At 44.0% G+C, this 25,247-nt stretch overlaps 1 protein-coding gene across 3 annotated transcripts in view; it reads left to right on the top strand.

Moving 5' to 3' along the window:
• LOC147722961 (uncharacterized) overlaps window positions 1–24,745 on the top strand; it is a 426,371-nt gene extending 401,626 nt beyond the window's left edge. For 2 of the 3 annotated variants that reach the window (XM_086965353.1, XM_086965352.1), the window contains exons 6-7: window positions 16,728–18,423; window positions 22,884–24,745. In XM_086965353.1, coding sequence (XP_086821479.1) covers window positions 16,728–16,951 — 224 coding nt within the window. In that variant the 3' untranslated portion in view covers window positions 16,952–18,423; window positions 22,884–24,745. The remainder of the gene's footprint in view (window positions 1–16,727; window positions 18,424–22,883) is intronic. The other variant, XM_086965354.1, reaches the window with a different exon arrangement.
• The last annotated feature ends 502 nt before the right edge of the window (window positions 24,746–25,247 follow it).

The raw sequence follows: 25,247 nt of genomic DNA, 5'->3' as shown, positions 1-25,247 counted from the left end.
GTTTATTGGCTCCCATGATGTTAAGTTACGGCCAACGGCCGACAGCGGGCTGCATGTTCACCGGCTGCGACTGCAAAGCCAACTCCACTGCACTGAATGACATGCAGCTCGAGGCCGGTGGAATAACATGCGACATTGAGAAGGGGATGCTCGAGTCCTGAGAATGCCAGAGTGAGAACTTCTCGGAGTGGGCATCCGCATCGCAGGAGGACCTGGGTGAGTAGAAGAGCATAGGATGGCTGAAAATGCAAAGAGCCAGTTACGATTCTGAACTAGATGAACGGTAACAGTTAGGACCAGGCTGCGCTGCGGAGCCGCTCTGCTAGAAACAAAAATTTAATCAACTTTGAAATATTGTACTGTGTTTCCGTTTAGTTTTGAAGCAAAAGTCCTGACGTGGGTATCATGTATACATCTGCGCGCATGTCTGTTGCCAGAAGGCCTTGGTTAATTTTGAAACCAATCAGGTTTGTGCATCACTACCTCATAAACGAGAAAACACGCTGCTACCATTTTTTTACTTCTTCATAACTTCATTAAGCTCAATGACATTCAGCTCTCTTTCAGATGTCTGGAATTTTCTGAGAATCTTTTTTGTGTTAGATATTTAAAAAAGGTACATTCGGCCTTTTAAAGTTTGAATCGTTTTTTTGCGCTGCCCACCACTCTTATTAGTGGATGGATGACAGCAAGTCTTCTCATTTTTTTCGTCTCATTATTTTTTTGTTAAGGTACTTCAGTGGGTTACAGTCCCTGCTGCAAGAATCGTTGTTTGGTGTCTAGTATTTTAAGGATTGGGCTCACACTCCACGTGGCATTCAAGACAGACATTTACGCCCTACCAGTTTAAAATTTCACCAGCCACCACTGCCACAAACAAAGATCATTTAACAACGCCCCACACCAGGCGTCAATCCCGGCTCATAGGCACAGAAACTGCCCACGTCCCCCGCATCGCCCCCGCAACACCTCACACATCATCACATCCCCGCCCAACTTGTCCCCCACCCCTCCGACTAACTCTCGCGCTCAGCTATCCCACCCCAATCCGACCTCAATCCCAGTTCTTAATCGCAACAACCGCCCTCGCCGCACCCACAATTCTTCTTCTGACCTCGACACACTCACTCTTCTTCGCTCCTATGACCCAGCCCCCGAACTTCACTCAACCACACCACACCGCAACATTCCCACGATACACCCAAATCCCCTTAGACCACCCACACTAAACAGCAGATCCTCTATCCCCAATAACCTTCGAAAAATCCCTCTCTCCCTAGAACCATCTAACACCCTCTACACACCCCGTCTCAAATGCACTCTTCTCAACTGCAGATCGGCCACGAAACATTCCGCCGCCATTGCTGAACTACTCTTATCGCAGGACCTTGACCTAATCATCCTGACTGAAACGTGGCTAACTGAATCTTCGACACCCATAATGGACATTCTGGTTCCTCCCAACTATCACATTATCAGGCTCGACAGAACAGGCCAAATAGGTGGTGGAATCGCATGCATCTACAGGGACAACCTCTCTGTTCAGAAAGTCAATTCCACATCCCTACCATCCCCAACATCCTGGGAATACATCTGCCTCGACATCATTAGTGAGGGCAAACCGATATGCTCTCTTCACAGCATTTACCACCCACCCAGGGACAATCTCACCTTTCCCAACAAATCATGGATATGATCTCAACCAATTCCGGACGGCAGCTCACCCAAATATACGTTGGTGACTTCAACCTCCACTGGAATGACCGCAACGACGCGGTGGTAAATAGTCTTAAAAATTTCCTCGATGCCCTTAACCTCACCCAAATATGCAACAGCCCAACACACGAGAAAGGCTCTACCCTCGACCTGATCATCTCCAAAGAGGAATCTATCCAACTCGAATCCATCCAACTCTGTGACTGGTCAGATCATTATATTATCACATTCTTTATTAATGAAAAAGTCAAAATCAACCCGGCTCAACTCTCCAAGCCCAAAGTCTGGAAAAGAGACTTGAAAAAACTCAAACCAGGCTCTTTGCCCCCTAACAGTTGCAATCTCCTACTCCCACCTACAGGCGCCACGGACGTCCAAACTCTGACTGACCACTATATCAACGCTATGACCTCTATAATTAATGAGGTCGCACCTATGCAGCTAAAAAGAGTCTCTACTAAAATCTCTAAACCATGGTACGACGGGAGTCTCAACGAGGATAGACGAGACATGCGAATGGCAGAACGGACCTGGAGATCAGCCCCCTCCGCAATGCACCTAAAAGATCTGAAGAAAAAGAGAAACGCCTACTTCAGGAAAATAAAACGCTCAAAATCGGACTTCTTCAGCCTCCAACTCGACCAAGCAAAAAACCGCCCGAGAAAACTGTTTGAGCTAATCAAGTCACAATCCAAGGAGCAACCACAACCACTCAACACTGGGCGTGAGGCACCCTCCTGTGAAGACTTTGCTGCTTTCTTTATCCAAAAAACCGACAAAATAAAAAGCGATCTCCTCATTGACGCAAGCCTCTACTCCAAACCACAATGCCTAGCACCCACTGAACCAAAAAACAATGCTACATGGTCAACCTTCGGCATATACTCGGAAGAAGAAATTGGCAAACTGCTCAGCACCCTGAAACCATCCAATCACCTCACGGACCACCTCCCTGCCTCCGCAGTAAAAGACTTTACCCCTTTTCTTCTCCCTCTCTGGACTAAAATTATCAACAGCTCTCTCCAACAAGGCAGCATACCTGACTCCCTCAAAGTTGGCCAGGTCACACCTCTACTAAAGAAACCTACAGCCGACCCCTCGGATCTCAACAACTACCGTCCCATCACCAATATCCCCACTCTCGCCAAACTGCTGGAAAAATGCGCACAACTACAATTGTCTAAACACATTGAGCAATTCCATCTCCTCAACCCTCACCAGTCAGGCTTCTGAGCAGGACACAGCACAGAAACTGCTATGACTCACATAATTGACGACGCACTTCAAATGCTAGACCAAAACGACACCTGCCTCCTCATCCTTCTTGATCTCTCCTCAGCATTCGACACCGTTAAACATGAGAATCTACTAGAACTACTAAACACAAGAATGGGCTTATCTGGAACTGTCCTCAAGTGGTTCACTTCCTTTCTTCACAACAGGTCGCAAAAATTCAAGAGCAACAACCTGATGTCCTCGCCAATACCTGGAACGCTAGGCGTCCCCCAAGGATCTTCTCTATCCCCAACTTTGTTCAACCTAGTCATGGAACCTCTCACCACCTTGGTACAAGCATCCAATGTACACTTTCACATGTACGCTGATGACACCCAACTTTACCTCAAATTACAATCACCCAATGACATCCTGCTCCTGAACTCAACGATCAGTTGCACCCAATCCTGGCTTGCCGATAATCACCTCAAACTCAAAGCCCTGAAAACAGAGTTCCTTCTGATCTCACCTCCAGCGAAGATATCCACCACTCAACATTGGCTTAAACTCCTAACCGCACTCAATGTCCAACCCACCATCGTGGACTCAGCAAAATCTTTAGGCATAACACTCGACACTAATCTCAACATGCAGCAACATATCAGCAAGGCAACAAAGGGAGCGAACTTCCAGATCAATACTCTGAGGAAACTTAAACCCTACCTCCCAGCCAAAGACTTCCAAACTGCAGTACACGCACTAGTCATCCCACGAATTGAATACGGCAGCACCGCCCTCTGCGGACTCCCCCTAACTACAACCGCACCACTAAAGCTTCTCTAAATGCTGCAGCGAGACTCATCACTGGGTCAAAAAAGCACTCCCACATTACCCCTGACTTGAAATCCCTGAATTGGCTGCCTTTTGAAGCCAGAATACATCTGAAAATCGCCTGCATGACACACAAGGCGGTACACCTAAACTCACCCGGCTACCTCGCTCAGAAGTTGACAATCTCTGGGGGAATTAGAAACACGAGAGGCACAAACAATCTCCTGCTGAAACCTCGAAGATTCCGGAAGGAAAAAACATACAAGCGCTCCTTCTCAGGAATGGCGCCTAGGATCTGGAACTCACTCCCTCCCGAAACCAGGCTTATCTCCTCCACTACACTCTTTAAAAAAGAAGTAAAAGCTATCCTCATGGCTAAATACACTTGAACTACTATCTCGAACCCTATTAACACCCTGCACCGATCTGTATTACATGTCTGACCCCTTTACTTATTTGTATGAGTTGTTTTATCATTCACATGATTGGCTTTGTAGTCACTTAGTTGTACTATTTGTAATGTGATTTATTGATTTACTTGTTTGAATATGTTCCCCCATGCACCCTCTGTGTAAAGCTTGATTTACTTGTTTGACTATGTTCCCTCATGTACCCTTCTATGTAAAGCGCTCTGATATCTGTGAAGATCTTGTTTGCGCTATATAAAACTTAAAAAAATGTTTTTTTAAAAAAATAATAATATATTCCGGGGCATAGATTAGTTAGTGAGATGGGGGGGTGGGGTTCTCAAATTACCCAACTAAAAAAGCATTAGGCTGCCTGGTGTAGGGGTGAGATGGCAAACGATTGGGATGGCTGTTATCATGAGGAACAATTTCAGTGCTGATAAGCATTAGGTGGGATCCTCTTTTTAGAGTGGCACCGCAGGTGAAAAACAGTGGGCTGGAATGCTATCCCCAGCGATTGATTAGACTATTTGAAAGCATTCATCCTACATTGTTTTCGGTGTTTGATTGCTAGTAGTATGTTTGGAAACTTGTTGCAGCTTTCCACGCCTATTACTGCCCATTTTTGTGAATTCCAAAAAGTAGTACATTTGCACCCATTCAAGGAGTACTTATGTGGGTGCAGGTTCACTACTTTTTTTGTAAACTAATCACTATATTTATTTAAGCTCCTGATCTAAAATATTTAACTAGTTACATACTCCTAGCGGAATGAGAATAATGAGAATACCCAACACAGATATATTAGACACAACTTGGGCCCCCCCAGACCCAACTACCAAATCAAGAATGTATTTTGTGGGGTGTCACACTCCAAACAACACAGCTGGAGCTACACCTCCGCACAAACCACTTTGGTTTGGTAGTTTTCCCTGGGAACACATGAAAGTGTTCACATACACCATAATAGCCTGGAGTCCTTGTCATGGGATCACTTATTGTAAATATACTTTCACTGCATGCCTTATTCTTTGTCTCTAGAAAACATCAAAGGGCCTTGACTCGAACTCAGTAAGGCTGAGTCTATATAACTAAGGAACAAAACAAATGCCAGTACTGAACCAAACTCGCCACAAACTTATAAATAGACCTTATGAATAAAACATCAAGATCCGCTTTTTGAATTGCACCAATAAATGGTTTATTCCACTTCTTTACATTCAATAATTTTGCAATGAATAGTTTTTTTGTGTATATATATTCATATAATACAATACAAACGGACTATGTACATTAAATACAATTAATTCAGACCATACCACTATATTCACTCAATACATGCCAACACAACGCACCTTTCACAAATTTGGCCAAAGCAAAAATCACACACACTCGCACACCATCCATCCAACAGCCCAGTGTGTAATTTATAATAGAAATTCTACACCGTGTGGGATTATAGTTTTGTAAACAATATTTAGAACACAGTATCTTTGTCAGACAATAGTTTTGTTGCTGGTGTTGTGAAATGCACCTGTCGGAAACTCAACACCAATGTAAATTCTGTTAATCACATTTCACAGTAGATCAAGTAATGCTCAGGACCAGCGCTAAATTGTACTTTCTCTTGTCCACTAGTGGAGTCGTAGAAAATACCTGAAGGATGCTGATTTTCTTAATATGAGTACATTTGAAAATGATCTACCAAATGGTGGATTTTCTATCTTTTGAATCACAATAAAAATGTATGGGAAATATTGTTATTTATGTCTCATGATTATTACTTGTTGAATGGGCACATGGCCACTGAAGGCTTTTTAGAATTGTGTTGCTCAAACACGATATACTCATTTGTATCATTTCACCAAAGAAATGTCCATCCTATGGCAGCATTTTGATTATTTATTCAAATAAAAGAAAGCTGGTGACTGAGATGACAGTGTTTGAGAAGATCAAGAACACTGGTTGCCCAGTTGAAGCTTACTCAGAAAACAATAGTATTTGAGCTTATTATGCTTCAAACCTCACCACTGCCCACCACATTTGGTATGTATAACAAGAATTAGCTATGTTTTCTTTCTTCCAAGAATGATGACTATTTGTTAATGCATTGCAAGGATGTTTGCAATTTAAGCCTTAACCATACCATTGCATACGGGCAGCTACATCACTAGTGAGATGCCAGGGATTTAATAACGTTTCCTGGGCTGGCGGTTACAGTTCAGGGCAGCATGATATAGGTCCCCATATGCAAAACAATACAAAAACACATTCTACTTCGCTGTCGGTGACTGTACATAGACAGAATGCTATAGATCACGAGCCTATAGCAACTTTAAAAAGAAAACTATACACATTCAACACATTCTATTCAAAATGATAATCACCTACACTTCATGATTTTGTTTAGTACGGATGCAGAGGGATTACATTTAGGAACTCTGTTCTGTTTGCATATTACAGTGCTCTGCTCAGTATAAATTAGGCCTACATTCTTGTAATAAAATGTGTGGTTCTTCTGGGTGTGGCAGGTATGTTTTAAAACATGTTGTCTGTAAACCAGTTTCAAATGTATTCTGTATTCACACTTCACAAAAAGAAACAGTCCTCTAGAAAAGCATTGAATGCTGCACACATCTAAGTAAGTTTCTCAGAAAGAGGCATTTTAAGAATTTGGAAAGAAGATGCTGAATGAGTGGTATGCTTTTAAACTCCAAGCTATAGATGTAACTTCTCTTTTAAGAAGGTGACAAATAAACACGAATTCCATGATCAGTAAGACAATGGTTTTCCTTTCAAGAAGTAATCATTATGTCCTCCCCGTTTGAACTACTTTTTAAAAATATCTAATGCTTTGGTTTCCTGCTGTAGACAAAGGCCCTACCTCAGTTGATGAGTTAGTAATATTAACACCATCTGAGCAAAACTGCATGAATACAGTAATATTCACGTGGAAGGTATTCAGTTAACCTTTTAAAGCTTTGGGATCTGCTTCGTGTCTTGAAGTAGATATAGTCAGTGGTTGTGCTTTATAATGTAAATAAATATAAATATCAATACCATGTTGCGTTCAGCATTTTAATAACTTTTAATCCATCTGAGCAAGAAACATTTTGGTGACATCTGAGAAGTCTCAGCAGCTGGGGGTTCCTCCAGGAATTGTGTCAAATACATATTTATGTGAAAATGCTGCAGCCTAAGAATCACTTAATTTTAGTAGCCCTGTGTACCCTACAGATCACTGAGGGGTTGATGTATCATGGATTTAAACCTATTGGTGTATTTGTTAGCACAGTTTAACAAATGTTTACATGTGGTTACTAAAAAAGCACAGCATATGTTATGCCTGCATGGCTACATACAGTACAATGTCAGTATTATGACTACCTATATTAGGACTGTTTAGACTACTTATTCCAGCCTGTCGATATATATGCCTGAATATGCCCGCTTAGCAATGGAAATGTGTATTAGTGCCTCTGAAAAACATTTGTTTTCTCTGAGGAAGATTTGGGTATTGGGTAGATCGAAAACAACAACGATATGTAAATATTCACAGTTAAGTGGGGGAAATGTGCGTTGGCATGGGAAAATGAAATTTTGAGAAAGTCGCTTGCAACTGTCCTGTGAAATAGTTGAGCTTGTTCAGTCCGTGCAAACAAGAGACCGCTGTTCCCTGTGGGTTCCAATCACGAGGCTGCGCATGACGAAGGCTCTCTTTTGAATGTGTGTTCAATTAAAAGAGCTTGTTAAAAATGAGATCGTTTGAAAGAAAGAATTATATAAATTACTCAGATTTCCAGTGTAGCTGAAATCCTGCATATTCACATAAATTAGAGGTCTTTCGGCGAATGCAGTATACCGATAAAACGGTGGCTTTAAACAATGTCTCTTTACTCACTTTGGGGCATATTTACAAGCCCCTATTGCCACAGGAACGTCACTTTTTACGACGTTCCTGTGGCGATTGGGGCTTTGCCTTATTTACAAGGCAGTGCTAAGCCACTTAACATGGCTTAACGTGGCTTAACGCTGCCTTGTAAATAAGGCCCCCCTTTCACGCTATGCTTAGTGTGAAAGGGGAGGGCAATGGGTGTTGCTCTGGGCGTTCCATCTCAACACCCATGGATTCTGACGATTCCCCCTATTTACAAGGAGGCGTAAATGGGAGGCAGTGCCAGAATTAAGACCATAAAAAACCTGGTCTTACAGGCACAACGTGGAGAAATGTTCAGTTCTTCTCATTTTTGCTGTTTTCATGTGTGCTGCCTGGTACAGCACACATGAAAACAGCAGGTCAATGATGGCACATAAACAATCCTTTTCTAGGTCGAACCTAGCGAAGCGCGCATGCGCTACTCTATGGGAAGGCCTCTTGGAATCACGCCGGACTTCCCCGAAACTGGTTTTTCAACTTCCACACATTCTATTGGCCTTTGGGTGTGGCTTTCAAAAACGAAAGCACGCAATTGACCAAAGGTGGGTGCATGTCCCATCTTTTCTCTAAAGGGTCACTCCCACGGCCTCCAGCAGTCGGGAGCGAGCAGCGGCGCGCAGGCTGCCAGTTGCATTTCTCCCTTGTCATTGATCATGTTACAAATTAAACCTAGTGCAGTCGCTTTCACTTTCGCAGCCTCGCGTGCTAGTCTTCCACACTTGTCTGTGGTTCTTTTTCATTTTCACTCCTTTATTGCAAGCACGTTATTTAATTAAAAGTCTGCGTCTAAAAAGGCAGTGCAGGCCTGCAAAGCAGGCATAGTTATGTCAGCTTAGCAGACCGCTGCACTTCCGGACATTTACCGGTGTGTATACCATGGACACTATGCTTCCAATTCCAGAGCATTACCGGTGTGTATACCATGGCACACTACGCTTCCACTTCCGGAGCACTATCGGTGCGTATACCATGACATACTAAGCTTTTACTGCCGGAGCATTACCCATGTGTATACCATGGGCACGACACTTCCGGAGCATTACCGGTGTGTATACCATGGCACACTACGCTTCCACTTCCGGAGCATTACAGGTATGTATACCATGGACACTGCGCTTCCACTTCCAGAGAATTACCGGTGTGTTTACCATGGCACATTACATTTCTATTTTTGGAGCATTACTGTTGTGTTTATCATGGCACATTACGTTTCCACTTCTGGAGCATTACTGGTATGTTTACCATGGCACACTATGCTTACACTTCCGACTACTGGAAATGCTCCACTTCCAGAGCATTACTTGTGTGTTTACCATGGCACACTATGCTTCCAGCTCCGGTGCACTACCAGTGTGTATACCATGGCATATTACGCTTCCACCTTCGGAGCATTTCCGGTGTGTATACCATGGCACACTACGCTTCCACTTCCGGAGCATTACAGGTGTGTATACCATGGACACTGCGCTTCCACTTCCGGAGAATTACCGGGGTGTTTACCATGGCACACTACATTTCCATTTTTGGAGCATTACTGTTGTGTTTATCATGGCACATTATGTTTCCACTTCCGGAGTATTACCGGTATGTTTACCATGGCACACTATGCTTACACTTCCGACTACTGGAAATGCTCCACTTCCAGAGCATTACTTGTTTGTTTACCATGGCACACTACGCTTCCAGCTCCGGTGCACTACCATTGTGTATACCATGGCATATTACGCTTCCCCTTTTGGAGCATTACCGGTGTATATACCATGGACACTATGCTTCCGATTCCGGAGCATTACCAGTGTATACCATGGTACAGTAGTCTTTTAATTCCGGAGTACTACTGGTGTGTATACCATGGCACATTCCACTTCCACTTCTGGAGCATTACCGGTATGTATACAATGACACACTGCGCTTCAACTTTTGGAGCATTACCGGTGTGTTTACCATGGCACACTATGCTTCCACTTCTGGAGCATTACCGGTTAATACCCCGGCACACTAGACTTTTACTTCCGGAGTATTACCGGTGTGTTTACCATGGCACACTATCCACTTCTAGAGCATTTCCAGTGTGTATACCATGGCACACTACGCTTCTACTTTTGGAGCATTACCGGTGTGTTTATCATAGCACACTACGCTTCCATTTCCGATTACAAAAAATGCCTGACTTCTGGAGCAATACCAGTGTGTTTACCATGGCACACTACGCCTCCAGTTCTGGAGCTTTACTAGTGTCTATACCATGGACACTATGCTTCCGATTCTGAAGCATTACCGGTGTATACCATGGTACAATAGGCTTTTACTTCCTGAGTATTACCGGTGTGTATACCATGGAACACTGCGCTTCCACTTCTGGAGCATTACTGGTGTGTATACCATGGACACTACGCTTCAACTTCCGCAGCATTACGGGTGTGTATACCATGGCACACTAGGCATTTACTTCCGGAGCATTACCCGTGTGTATACCATGCCACATTATGCTTCCACCTCCGGAGCATTACCAGTGGGTATACCATTGCACACGCTTCCACTTCCGGAGCATTACCGCGTGTATACCATGGACAATATGCTTCCACTTCCGAAGCATTACCTGTGTGTATAACATGGCACACTAGGCATTTACTTCCGGAGTATTACCCGTGTGTATACCATGGCACATTATGCTTTCACTTCTGGAGCATTACCGGTGTGTGTACCATGACACACAACGCTTCCGCTTCCAGAGCATTACCAGCGTGTATACCATGGCACACTACGCTTCCAATTCCAGAGCATTACCGGTGTAAACCATGGACACTATGCTTCCACTTCCGAAGCATTACCTGTGTGCATAACATGGCACACTAGGCATTTACTTCCAGAGCATTACCTGTGTGTATACCATGACACATTATGCTTCCACTTCCGGAGTATTACCAGTGTGTATACCATGGCACACTATGCTTCTACTTCCAGAGCATTACCGGTGTGTATACCATGGACACTACGCTTCCACTTCCTGGCCATTACCGGTGTGTATACCATGGAACACTAGGCATTTACTTTCGGAGCATTACCCGTATGTATACCATGGCACATTATGCTTCCACTTCCGGAGCATTACCGGTGCGTATACCGTTCCACACTACGCTTCCACTTCCGGAGCATTACAAGTGTGTATACCATGGACACTATGCTTCTACTTTCGAAGCATTACCGGTGTGTATACCATGGCACACTACAATTCTTCTTTTGGAGCATTACCTGTGTGTATACAATGGACACTATGCTTTCAATTCCGGAGCATTACCGGTGTATACCATTGTACACTAGGCATTTATTTCCGGAGTATTACCGGTGTGAATACCATGGCACACTATGCTTCTACTTCTGGAACATTACCAGTTGGTAGACCATGGCACACTAGGCTTTTACTTCTGGAGCATTACCCGTGTGTATAACATAGCACATTATGCTTCCACTTCCGGCGCATTACCCATGTGTATACCATGGCACACTACGCTTCTACTTTTGGAGCACAGCCGGTGTGTTTACCATAGCACACTATGCTTCCACTTCCGATTACTAAAAATGCCTCACTTCCAGAGCATTAATGGTATGTTTATCATGGCACAGTACACTTCCAGTTCGGAGCATTACTGGTGTGTATACCATGGACTCTATGCTTCTAATTACAGAGCATTCCCGGTGTATACCATGGTACAATAGTCTTTTACTTCCTGAGTATTACTGGTGTGTATACCATGGCACACTATGATTCCCCTTCCTTAGCATTACTGGTGTGTATACTATGGACACTACGCTTCCATTCTGGAGCCTTACCCATGTGTATACCATGGCACACTATGCTTATACTTCCGGAGCATTACCGGTGTATATACCATGGCACACTACACTTCTACTTTTGGAGCATTACTGGGGTGTTTACCAGGGCACACTACGCTTTCACTTCCGGAGCATTACCGGTGTATACCATGGCACACTAGGCTTTTTCTTCCAAAGTGCTACTGGTGTGTTTACCATGGCACACTATGCTTCCAAAGCATTATCGGTGTGCATACCATAGCACACTACGTTTCCACTTCCGATTGCTGAAAATGCTCCACTTCCGGAACATTACCGGTGTGTTTACCATGCCACACCATGCTTACCGTTCCGGAGCATTACCGGTGTATACCATGGTACACCAGCCTTTTACTTCCAGAGTATTACTGGTGTGTATACCATGGCACACTACGCTTCCACTTCTGGAGAATTACTGGTGTGTATACCATGGACACTATGCTTCCAATTCGGGAACATTACCGGTGTGTATACCATGGTACACAAGGCTTTTACTTCCGGAGCATTACCGGGGTGTATACCATGGCACAATATGCTTCCACTTCTGGAGCATTACCCGTGTGTATAACATAGCACATTATGCTTCCACTTCCGGCGCATTACCCATGTGTATACCATGGCACACTACGCTTCTACTTTTGGAGCACAGCCGGTGTGTTTACCATAGCACACTATGCTTCCACTTCCGATTACTAAAAATGCCTCACTTCCAGAGCATTAATGGTATGTTTATCATGGCACAGTACACTTCCAGTTCGGAGCATTACTGGTGTGTATACCATGGACTCTATGCTTCTAATTACAGAGCATTCCCGGTGTATACCATGGTACAATAGTCTTTTACTTCCTGAGTATTACTGGTGTGTATACCATGGCACACTATGATTCCCCTTCCTTAGCATTACTGGTGTGTATACTATGGACACTACGCTTCCATTCTGGAGCCTTACCCATGTGTATACCATGGCACACTATGCTTATACTTCCGGAGCATTACCGGTGTATATACCATGGCACACTACACTTCTACTTTTGGAGCATTACTGGGGTGTTTACCAGGGCACACTACGCTTTCACTTCCGGAGCATTACCGGTGTATACCATGGCACACTAGGCTTTTTCTTCCAAAGTGCTACTGGTGTGTTTACCATGGCACACTATGCTTCCAAAGCATTATCGGTATGATTCCCCTTCCTTAGCATTACTGGTGTGTATACTATGGACACTACGCTTCCATTCTGGAGCCTTACCCATGTGTATACCATGGCACACTATGCTTATACTTCCGGAGCATTACCGGTGTATATACCATGGCACACTACACTTCTACTTTTGGAGCATTACTGGGGTGTTTACCAGGGCACACTACGCTTTCACTTCCGGAGCATTACCGGTGTATACCATGGCACACTAGGCTTTTTCTTCCAAAGTGCTACTGGTGTGTTTACCATGGCACACTATGCTTCCAAAGCATTATCGGTGTGCATACCATAGCACACTACGTTTCCACTTCCGATTGCTGAAAATGCTCCACTTCCGGAACATTACCGGTGTGTTTACCATGCCACACCATGCTTACCGTTCCGGAGCATTACCGGTGTATACCATGGTACACCAGCCTTTTACTTCCAGAGTATTACTGGTGTGTATACCATGGCACACTACGCTTCCACTTCTGGAGAATTACTGGTGTGTATACCATGGACACTATGCTTCCAATTCGGGAACATTACCGGTGTGTATACCATGGTACACAAGGCTTTTACTTCCGGAGCATTACCGGGGTGTATACCATGGCACAATATGCTTCCACTTCTGGAGCATTACTGGTGTCTATACCATGGCACACTATGCTTCCAGTTCCGAAGCATTACCAGTGTGTATACCATGGCACACCAGGGTTTTACTTCCGGAGCATTACCCATCTGTATACCATAGACAATACACTTCCATTTCCGGAGCATTACTGTGTGTATACCATGGAACACTAGGCTTTTTCTTCCAGAGCATTACCCGTGTGTATACCATGGCACACTATGCTTCCACTTCTGATGCATTACCAGTGTGTATGCCATGGCTGGTGAGGTACATGGAAGTTGGTAATAAGACGCAATCCGTACACTCCATGGGGCTGGTCATGTAATTAATCAAACAGGAGCGCAAGCCACTGTCTCCAATCCCTCCAGCAGCCTTAAGCAGCATCTTAGACTTTCACTGTCAAAGTGCAATATGATGCTTAACGCTCCTGGAGAGAGCGTGTTCGGACAGTTTGACCACATATATATTCCACTCTAATCTATTTGCTGTCACTAGCATTGCAGCAGTCTGCTATGAACTGCTTTTCTCTGTGGCCAGTATTGAAAAGACGATTGCATAGCAACAGTTGAATTATTGAACATGCATGTGATTGCACTTCTGCAGTACAGCCTGATTAAAATTTAAAAAACAGACCGACATGAAAAGGTTCCTACTGTGTGAGAGGGTAATAATCGGGGCCACTGGAATTATGTGGCAAGGGAGGGCAAAATATGCAATAGGGTTGAGTAAAATATGTGGCAAGAAAAGGCAAATTACGAGGCACAATGCCGCACATTTTGTCACGGTATTACTTCATTATTTTACCATTTTGTAAACATGCTAACATTATCTGAGCTTTGGATTCACTTCATTGGTACCAGTGTAACTCCCACATATAGCAATAAGCAGCAGATAGGTGATCAGTCAGGATTTGTAAAGGGCTTTCCACAGCCCTGCAAGGAAATGCATGGGTTCTCGAATTTCCTCTTCCGGCAGTGCCACATACTTCAGTCCGTGTAAAACTAAGAAAGGCCCACGTGATGTGACATTACATTAAACAAATCTGTGCCTGGGCCATAGGGTGAACAACAAGGAGAAAAGATTACGGGCTTTCTCCCCTGGTCTGGTTCCTGTTGTGAATAGATTCCATTTTGTGTGGGGCATCTGCTTTTGGTGAATACTATTCCTGCGGACAAGTGCCTTCTCTGGGTTCCTAGGTCTTCACGATCTGGCTAAGGAGAAGGCTTATGCATGGCCCTGTGGGACATTTTAAGTCATGACTATGGCCACTGCAAAATATTCTAAAGGAAAACATCACAAAGTTATTGAAACATATCTGTTAAGGAGCGTAAATAATCGTAGCACAATAAAAATAACTCGGCTCTTCAATAAAAATGCATTGAATAAAATCATGTTATGTGTTCTGGAGTATTAATGTTCTTTCCAAATTAGTTATGAGAGTTAATAAAAAACGTAATTTATTAATTTCAATTTTTTGTTATATAATGTTATAGCCTGCTTGCAGAGCGAATACATTCATATGAGTTACCATGCTACAAAATCACTACGGATAACAGAAATATTTGGAGTGCGCAACGCAAATGCTCAAATAGTAATACAACATTTGGGGGGAAAGATGGGGCCCTGAGATGTACAGTACCTGATAGGGTGCTCTACTGCCTTTTAATGTTTATTCCTTGCTATCTCGTGTCCTGCCTGACAAATCACAATAATTTGTATTTTCTTAGTAGATTTAATTTCTAAATGTATATTATTAAATAACAAAATATGTGAGGTACTCAGCATTGTGATCTCAAAGTCTGTTATGATACATACACATATACATCCCACCAGCACACATCATATCACAACTCACCACTACATTCCAAACCATGCCAGTGCCCTTACGTCACTACACTAAGCACAACTTGCACAAAGCCTTTACCGTACTAAACACAGCAGCTACATTGCTCTACAAAATACCTTAAAACATAGCCAATATCTCTGGCTAAACACTTATAAGGTCCCAAAGGCGAGACCTATTGGCTATACAACTGCTTATGTAAAATGCTGTTTTGCAACTTCTATGTGTGCTGCACTAAACAGCACACATAGAAGTTACAAAACGGCATTCAAAGATTTTGTATGTGCAGGAAGGGGGACCTTCTAGCACATAAACCATCTTCCCTCCAAACACAGACACCCTTGCACTATGGTGCAAGGTTGCCTGGGTTGGCACTAGGCTACTAAGTGTAGTGCCAGCACAGGGGGCAACGCAGGGCTGCACCATATTCTTGTAAATATGGTGCAGCCTTGCGTTTCTGAAGTGGCGGAGTGAGGCGTTAAGCCAAGAAGGCTATCGCCTCACTCCGCCACTTTCCTTGTAAATATGCCCTCTGTTTATTTCTGTATGGGAACGCGCAAAACAAAGAAATGGACGTTCACTCAGTGGTTAATGCTGTGTCAAACTACTTTGCAGAAAGCCTTATTGTGTTACAGCCTTTGCAAACGTTTGTCGTGAGAGAATGTAGATCTGTAGCAAGTCTTTGGGGAGTGAAACACGTTACTTGTAGTATGCAGATTCCCGCAGAAAGTGCACTGTCCTATTGTGACCTAGAATACATGGATTTCAATGGCTCACAATGATCAATACCTAAACTGAATGTGTCACAGTGATCAATATATCATTGCACACCCAGTACATGAAATTTTTGTGACTATCCGGTCACTTGTTCACATGTCAGATATTTCCATCCACGGTCTAAACAATGGCGCTATTGCAATATAAGAGCACATTTAATGTGTTCATTCTGAATTTGTTTTAAGATTGCTTTCAGCGTATTATTTTGTCATTAGAGTAAAAACCTCTTCCAAGCTCAATGCAGTATCCTATCATTTACTAGCAGAAGATCTTGGGAAATCACAAGTTGTTGTCTGTAGTCTCACTGTCTTTATATTTGTTTCCTTTCCAGCAGATGATTTGAAACCACCACCATATTGTGAATACGCCCCTGTTGGATCCAGCCCTGTTGCTCATGTGCAGAGCATGCCAGAGAGCTATGAAGTCAACAGCTTGGGTGATGCCCCACCACCCTATACTCCGACCATAGTGACTAATGTAGAGAGGGAGGAAATCCCAGAGTGTCCCCAAACTATGGGCCCCGCTCCAACTGCCAACATGCAAAGTTCTACATAAAACAAGAACCGCTGTGACCTCAGTACTTTTGTTTCTAACCTTCTCAGCACCAAATCTCGTTTAACTATACATTGGGATTTTTTTCCTAACCATATATTTCTCTTTTTTAAATGTAGGTTTGCTCCGTTGACGTGGACATGTGGAGCAAGTGAAATGGGTAGTTATTTGAATACGGCCCATGCAGATTTTTTTCAAGATATTAACTGCAAAACAATCATCCTCTGCGTTTTCCCAGCGCAAATGATTTCTCTTAGTCTCTTCAGTCTTTTTACTATGGGTCTGCCCAGAAGTAAAGGAACTGCATTATTTTCATATTCTGCTGTCTGCACATACCAGGTATCCTGCCTTGAGAACACTCCTCGCCAAGCGCTCGGAATTCAACAGCAGGCTGATACAAATGCTTTGATTGCAAATGATAGATGGCCTACCCAGAATCCTCTGACGCAAGATGAGGCGTGCAGGAATCTTCTGGTTGGAACCGTCCTCGTGGCCTGTTCAGCGCCCGGCTGGTGCTACCCAGAATCCTCTGACGCGAGAACAGGCTTGTGGAATCTTCTGGTTGGAACAGCAAAGGTTCCATCCTTAGGGCCTGTACCGCCCCGGACTTTTGCTACCCAGAATCCTCTGAAGCGAGATGAAGCGTGCTGGAATCTTCTGGTTGGAACAGTCCTCGTGGCCTGTTAGCTCCGGGCTGTTGCTGCAGCAATCGCCTCTTGCATCGCAGGAGAGAATACACGATGAGTGTAGAGGTGATCGTGACGGCCCAGGTGCGCAGAAAAAAAAACATTTGCTGAAATACTACAAGGCCGGCATGATAATGCATAGTGTTCATATTTATGGGAAGATTCCCGTCCAGCAAAGGAAAGAAAACGGAAAAAAACGATGAACGGCACTGTGCGTGAATGAGATGTAATCTGATTGCTTTGTTACCAGTGACCTCTAAATAATTACATCAGCTTTTCTTTAAATATGCTGCAATAGTAAACTTTAAGATGAGGTGCGAGGGTCTATTTTGTAACTTCTGCTACAATTTCTTATCAAGAACTCTTTTTAGTTCTTTTTTTTATCTCTCAATGATATAATTATGATATCTTTCCTTCTAATATATGTGGTGTCTTTTTTTTTTTTTAATGCCTGCATTGTGTACAGTAGGCCCAGCTCGTCGCACCTCTGGAGAGAGGGACAGGGGTATCCTCTGTCTGTACTGCCAATTGCTCGGTTGGAATATTTGCCACTAACAGTCTTATGTTTGTTTATGTCTCTTAAGTTCCCTTCTCTGCCGCTTTCTTGCAGTCCTAAGGCATGTAGCACTGTCCTGCCCAGAATGACATGGGAACTACAGAGGAATAATGTATGAGTTTATGGGTTTAAATCAGTGTTTGAAATGGAAAATTAGAAGTGCCAGGTACTTTGTAGCAGAGTACCTACTTGTTTCTGACAAGTGCCGGTACTCTCCCTCGCAAACTAAACAAGCATTTACAATGCAATGGTTTCGCCTTTTGAAAAGTTTGAGCTATTGGCATTGTAAATGACAAAATTTGTATTTATGTGTTGGTTTTGAAAACAGATAAATAAATGGCATTGTCATTTACAATGCCAATAGTTTAATCTCTGGCAAATGCCACACAAAAACACACACACACACACACACCAACAGACCCACACACACACACACCAACAGCCCCCCCCCCCACACACACACACCAACAGACCCCCCCCCCCCACACACACACACACCAACAGACCCCCTCACTGTGCAAGGACTTTAAAAAAACATATAATTTTTTTTATACACACTATATACTGCGAGCTCCTCGAAAAAAAATCACTGTCCTATAATAGCTTCTTTACAGAGTCTTGGGCAAAGAAAGCGTTGTTGCTGCTAGTCACAAATACCATTCACTTTACCACAAAGCCAGGCCCATTGGCTTTGTCAGTGTATATGACCAGTAGCTAAGAGTGTTCGAGCAGGGTAGCACTATTTGTTGAATAAATAAAAAGATCCGATGAGTTAAATGACAGAGCTCATCAATATAGAAACAGAGAATGTGGTACAAATGAATAAATTAAATGAAACATTTTTTAAACATAGTATCAAGCAAACTAAAACTGCTTATTAATAATAGCCAACACAAAGTACTGCCTTGGAACCCATAAAAAAGCGTATCCCCCGTTTTACTTTACCCCTGTTAAACCCAGAACATGTGCTAAATTAGCAGAAATCTGCCAGGACAACTGGTGACAAACAGACTGCGCCAACAAATCCTTGTCGCCTGGTCCCCTGTCCCAAGGGCTACTGGTTTGGGAAGAAGGAGGGGGTCGGACTGATTTAGTCAGTCATATGGCGTTTGCCCAGGAGCACACAATTCAGTAAAGTGAACAAGCAGAACTCAGTCAGTAGCTCACGCCGTTGGAAGTGAAAATGAACACCAAACTAAACTTTATTACCCACATCCGAGGTCTTGACTGCGTCATCCTGGGAGGACCATATCTCGCAGAATGTAGCTGTAGGGGAGAGACATTGCTCGGGATCAAAGGTAGAATATTGGCCCAAAACTGGGCTTTAAAACCGGAAGCTGCAAATGCTCTTATCCGGGTTTTACTAACAAGGCCAATGATCTTCCACCTCCTAAAGTTACCGAGTGATGGCCAAACCCACACAGCGCTTGGTGAGATCACAGGGAAGAGTCATGGGTGCTGCATGCTGCGGAGTACAAGTGCAGTCCGGATGCAGGAGCCCCGCACTGTGCATAGCATCTCCAGAAATCACAGAAACAATAAAAACAGACACACACAGACAACTTCCCCAACTCAATGTTGTATTTAATACACCCCCAAAAAATATATATATATATATATTGAACGTATGTCAATTCTGCATACCCTCTATAAGGGAGACTCGTCCTTTCATCCTTCTTAGATCTGTCAATTAAGTATCACTTATTTGGGTACAAGTAACAGCTAACATTTACAGCCTTTAGGCAACGCCTGAAGTGATGTATTATAAACACTGTACAGAAACAAAGATATTTGTAGAGAAGGCAATTCTGTGCCTGCTCATTGAGAGCACAAACTACTTCCTTTAGAGCAAGGGTCTGTTCGTTTCAAGGAAGAAATGCTACTCAGAACACCAAGAACCCAGCCCCGGGCGTCATTTGTCGGCCTGGTGCATTCTAGGAGCTGTAGTCATCCACCTAGACAACGGATTGGCCTAAGGTAGCAGATGATGGTTGCTTGGGTATAGGATCAGGCATCCAGTAAACATTGGTATAACTGGTACCCCAAAAAATAACCTCTGGGTATCTTAAACTACACCCTAAGCGTGCATAACGTGACGCATTCAAATCAAACCTTGTTTGTACAGCACGCTATTCCTTCCCAACAGCCAAATGTTTGTTTCTTGGAAGCCCCCTGCACCCCCGGATATCTGCCCACTCCTACAAAAACGAAACTATGAACGCAAGGGGTATTAAAACTTTTGAGCAGAGTGTACAAAAATGAACTGGTATCTGAAAGCTTAATTTATCCTGCTGGCGCCTTGAGGCATCTCGATGCGTGGGACGGGGGTGGGGCAAACGAGCACCACACGTTGTTTGAAGGTACTTTCTTCAATGGTTACTTATTACTCTGTGCAGCACACATGCGCCCACGCTATATAAATCTCAGGAATGCATTAGTGTATTTCTATGTAGCTGCAGGGCAGTAAAGTGATGCACATTAACGCACAGAACAGAAGGGATAATCATATTCCAAAAGATGCTACTGTATAAGGCTCGCGCCGACTGCAGCAGTAATTTAAATCCAGGTGAGGAGAACTCTGCCTTTCATCCTTTCAGAGTCGGCGAGTGCGATAAAGAGGGGGTACTAGTAAAGTCGATTTACAGTGCTTAAAAGACAGAAGCGCTTTGTAAGCGTTCCACAGAAAAGCCTCTCAACCCCATCCTAGGGACTAACACCTCCCACCGAACTCCCCAAACAATGGCCTCCTTGCCCCGAGGGAGATGCGCATGCAGCGCATCAGCTGCATGTAGAAGGCCAGGTCTGCGGGCAGATAGGGCCACCAGATACGTTGGAGGAACAGAAGGGCGACCAGAGCAGCCAGGAAGGCCCACAGCAGCATCGTAGGGTCAAAGGAAAGTAGGACTCCACACTCTGGAAACAAACTGAACAGAGGATCTGTTGAGGGTGAACACAGGAGCGGCAGGGAATGAAGCAAATTAGAGCTTTAAGTCATTCCAGAGAGCAGAGGGGTCATGTGCAAATCTAAACCATTGTGGTTCACCAATGAATGGCCTTCTCTTAAGTCATGTATCTTATGTAGTTAAAGAGGTTTTTGGACAAATTAGGTGTCTCTTGGGGGTGAAAGGGAAACGTGTTGTAAGACAAGGGATTTTGGACATGCCTGGGTAAGCAAGACCTTTTTATTTAGCCGGTGATCCCAGCATAGGCCTGAGAGTGGTGGATGAAATTACCTGCCCATGGACGTAAACAAAGAAAACTTATGGTAAATCCAGAGGGAAGTAATAATTGGGGGAGGTGCGGTTTAACAAAAAAAAGCAGCTGGATTAAAATAGTGGGGATAACATACAAAATAGAAGTGGGTGGGGGTATGTCTACGGCACCCAGTGAGAGACAAAGATAACTTTAAAAAAAGTCGGAATTAGAAGAGTGCAGTAAAAAACAAGGAAAGGTGGGTGCAACCCCGGCAGTGTAGGTGGAATCGAGACCACAGCAAAGAAGGGTGGTGAAACCATGTGGGTGGAACCAAGGCAGGAGCAGAGGGAGGGTGATTGTAATCAAGGCAGAGGTGGTGGAACAGAGGACGGGTGGGTGGAACTGAGGTGGGCTGGGGGCACCCCGGAGGCGTGAGGCAATGAAGACGAGGCGGGTCTCGGGAGGAGACGGGCAGTATCAGAGGGTCAGAAGGGAAGACTTGTGGGAACAAGGAGGGCGAGGCAGGATGAATTAAACTAGACGTGCGGAGGCCTTCATGCCAGGCTGCCCTCTGCTGACTGCACTTCGGGGCTTGGGACCGGTCACATTGGAGATGCCAGGGGGGAGGGCGCCGCGCTGTAACCAAGAGGCGGTGTCAGCAGAGCGGGCCTCACCACCACGCCCGGGGCGCCGGGCTATGCGCACAAGCATTTACAAGTACAGCCCCCCCCCTTTGAAAGCACCCGCACTCACCGGCTGTCTTCTGGCGGGCGGGGCTAACCTCCTCACACGGGAGCCTTGCTCCCTGCAGCACTCCTCCGGCGGTCGCTTTGGGGCCGCGGGCGGGGTTCCTCTCCTCCTGGGCTCTCCTAGATGCAGCAGGGCTCCCTCGCATCACGGGAGCCCTGCAAACCGGCCGCCAGGCTTCTTCTTTCTTCCCCCCGGGCTGCGGGGGCGGGCACTTCCGGCCAACCACTTCCGGGTCGCTGCGGGCAGCGCAGCGGCCCTTCTCCTTAGGCAGGCAGGCGGGGGCTGATTTTATCGGGCAAATGCCGGGTGGGCACCGGCTCTTTAAAGATAACAATCAATCGAGGTGGGCACTCGATCGGCCCACAAGTCCATACACGGGGGGGGCGGGAGAGGACGAGGGGGGCGGGCGGGAGAGGACGAGGGGGGCGGGAAAGGACACGGACGTCGGGAGGGAGGAGGGAAACGTGGGGACGGCGGGAGGAGGGAGGACAGCAGCAAGCACGGCCGGCCGGACCAGACACGGGGGCGTTCCCGGCGTCGCGTGACGTCAGCAAAAGCCAAAGAATCTCGGGAACGCCCCCGTGTCTGGTCCGGCATTGATGGACAGGCCCCTCGTCCAATGGCTAGGCTCCATTTATGGAGCTAGCCAATCGGACGGGGGGGCGTGTTCCATAGTGCTTACTATACTCATTAGATTTCTCTGGAGGCGGAGCCTAATCGGCTCCGCTCCCCAGCGAAACCTAAAAAGTACTGGGCAGTACCGGCCCATTTAAAGCACTGGTTTCAATATGTTAGGACTCACACTGTGACTTTTGCCCGTAAGATAAGCCTCAGTTGAAGATGGTGTTTAGCCCAATATTAATTTTCATTAGAGAATATATAGAAACCCAACCCCTTATTCGTTTCCAGCTCACTACGACACAATCTTTATCATTACTATCAAGTGTTCCTTCCCAACAAAATCCTTTTGGCGACAGTCCAGTTTTTTTTCTACCACGAAATAAAAACGTAATTTTATAGCACGTAATTCTAAATTTGAACTTTGCAATGAACTGGATTGCTGAATCTAACATCCATTCTACATGTTAGTGCACATTCCCACATTAATTCAATCACTTTTTGTCACTGAGCCCGTACTGATCCAGTTGCATCTCAAACAAGCAATTCTGTCTTGTGATGACACATTATGTCCACAGGTGATGACACCTGTGGACATCATGGATTCAGTTTGTGGAACTTGTCATGTGTGCTGATTCAAAGTAATAATTTACTTAAAGCATACTAATCTAGTTGCTTGTATGCTGCCCACTTAGAAGTGCGTTTTAAAAAAACATAACGGAATGTTTGCAGCTTCCAGTAGAGCTTCATCATTGCAAGTGACTTAGTGATATGGATAAGTATTCTACACAATTGACGGTACCTTTTTTGTTAGGAAGGGAGTTGTCAAAAAATGAGCAAAATTACATTTTTGTTATCATGTGACCTTTTACTAGCTGTCATTTACTACAACCACGTAGTAGTATATTTTATCGGATTTACAACTGAAAACGTTCAGAGATTGACAAAATAAACCACAAGTTAAATATATCCTCGAGCTTAATGGAGGGAAAAGGGAATCATATTTTATAACTTTTAATGCAATGATGTCAGTTTATGTGCATTTTCCAATAATTTTTTATAGAATAGAAGCAATGTAATATAAGACTCAGTGTTTTTTTTTTTTACCTTGCTGTCGATATGCATGTTGTGAAATGATTAAATAGAAGAAGGCAAAAAAACCTTCTGGAAGAGCGCTTATTTTTGGCATTCAGACCACTTCTAAGCACTTCCAGGCGTGACAAATAAAGGAACGGATGCATAGTGGCATGAAATCAGTTTCCCAAAATCAACACATTGATTAATAGTGTGAGCAAGGATTAAAAATTCCATTCCTCTGGGTGCATGATTGTCATTTTAGCCAATTGACCTAATCTAATGCCATACAATTCAGGAGATGACTCAAAGCGATTGGTCCCTGCCACGCCATTGCTGTTATATAGTTTACAACATTTGTTACATCATGATAATGGTATAAATAACAGAGTTAATATGTGATAATTATACACAAATGACAAATAGCAGTAACAACAGAATATATGGCCAAATCTAGCTATATCACCTAATAAATATTTTTGGGATGAAGCAAAGATGAAACACAGTTCATCAGCCCCTGACCCCATTACAGGGATACAGCAGATACTTCATTCCTTTAAAATCTCACATGCTATATTTATGGTGGCTTTTTTCAGTTTAACGATAAATTCTCCTTTAAAAAGATTGTATTACTGAATATCGACGCCAGCACTATTGTGGCATGCCAATATCGAGGACAGAATATCGAGGCACAAAAGATCGAAAGGTAAGTGCATATAAGGAAGTGTAGATTTACTATTCCTAGCTCCACATCTACGTACCTTGAAGGTATATGTACCGCATAGTTAACATATGAAAAGCTAGAGCTAATTACCTAGTCATAGTTTATTTTCAGGATTCTTTCCCCGATATTCAGTCCCATCAATAATGTTGATTTGATAATCATTGGACAAACCCTCTCTAAAGAGTTGTGCTGTGCAGTATTTGCTTTGTGTCTTTAATTACTACAATTCGCTCAAGGTCACAGTTGTCGATGTAGTGCATGGCAACTCAATGATAAACTGACTGATTTTCTTTCTCACCAAGGTAGGTTCCTGTAAGCTTGTGTTGCTCGTTGTTTGGTCAATAATGTTTTACAATAGTTGATCGTAGAAGCAGTCAACAGAACTAAGCCATGACAGAAATTGTTGCTGTATTCCTGGTTTCTCCTGAGCACTTCTATGGACCCATCTCTGCCTGTATATCATATTATTTTTCTTATCATTTTCCCCTGAAAGAAGCAATGGCATTCAATGAGAGTTATGCCAACCACACAGGGTGCACAAAATCTCACTAGGTCTCCAGGTCATTCCGAGAAAGAGGCAGCTGCCTTTAAACCAAATATGTATGTGTAGTTAATTGCAGAGTGCACCCCGAGCCGGAGGCCAATGGAGCACTTCTGAGTCCATTTTTATTATGGGATTTTGGTTGCACGATGATG

Source organism: Lissotriton vulgaris, chromosome 4_1 (assembly GCF_964263255.1).
Source record: "Lissotriton vulgaris chromosome 4_1, aLisVul1.2, whole genome shotgun sequence".
Classification (NCBI taxonomy): Eukaryota; Metazoa; Chordata; class Amphibia; order Caudata; family Salamandridae; genus Lissotriton; species Lissotriton vulgaris.
The sequence above is the reverse complement of the archived record's forward strand: the minus strand, read 5'-3'. Positions and strand labels throughout refer to the sequence as shown.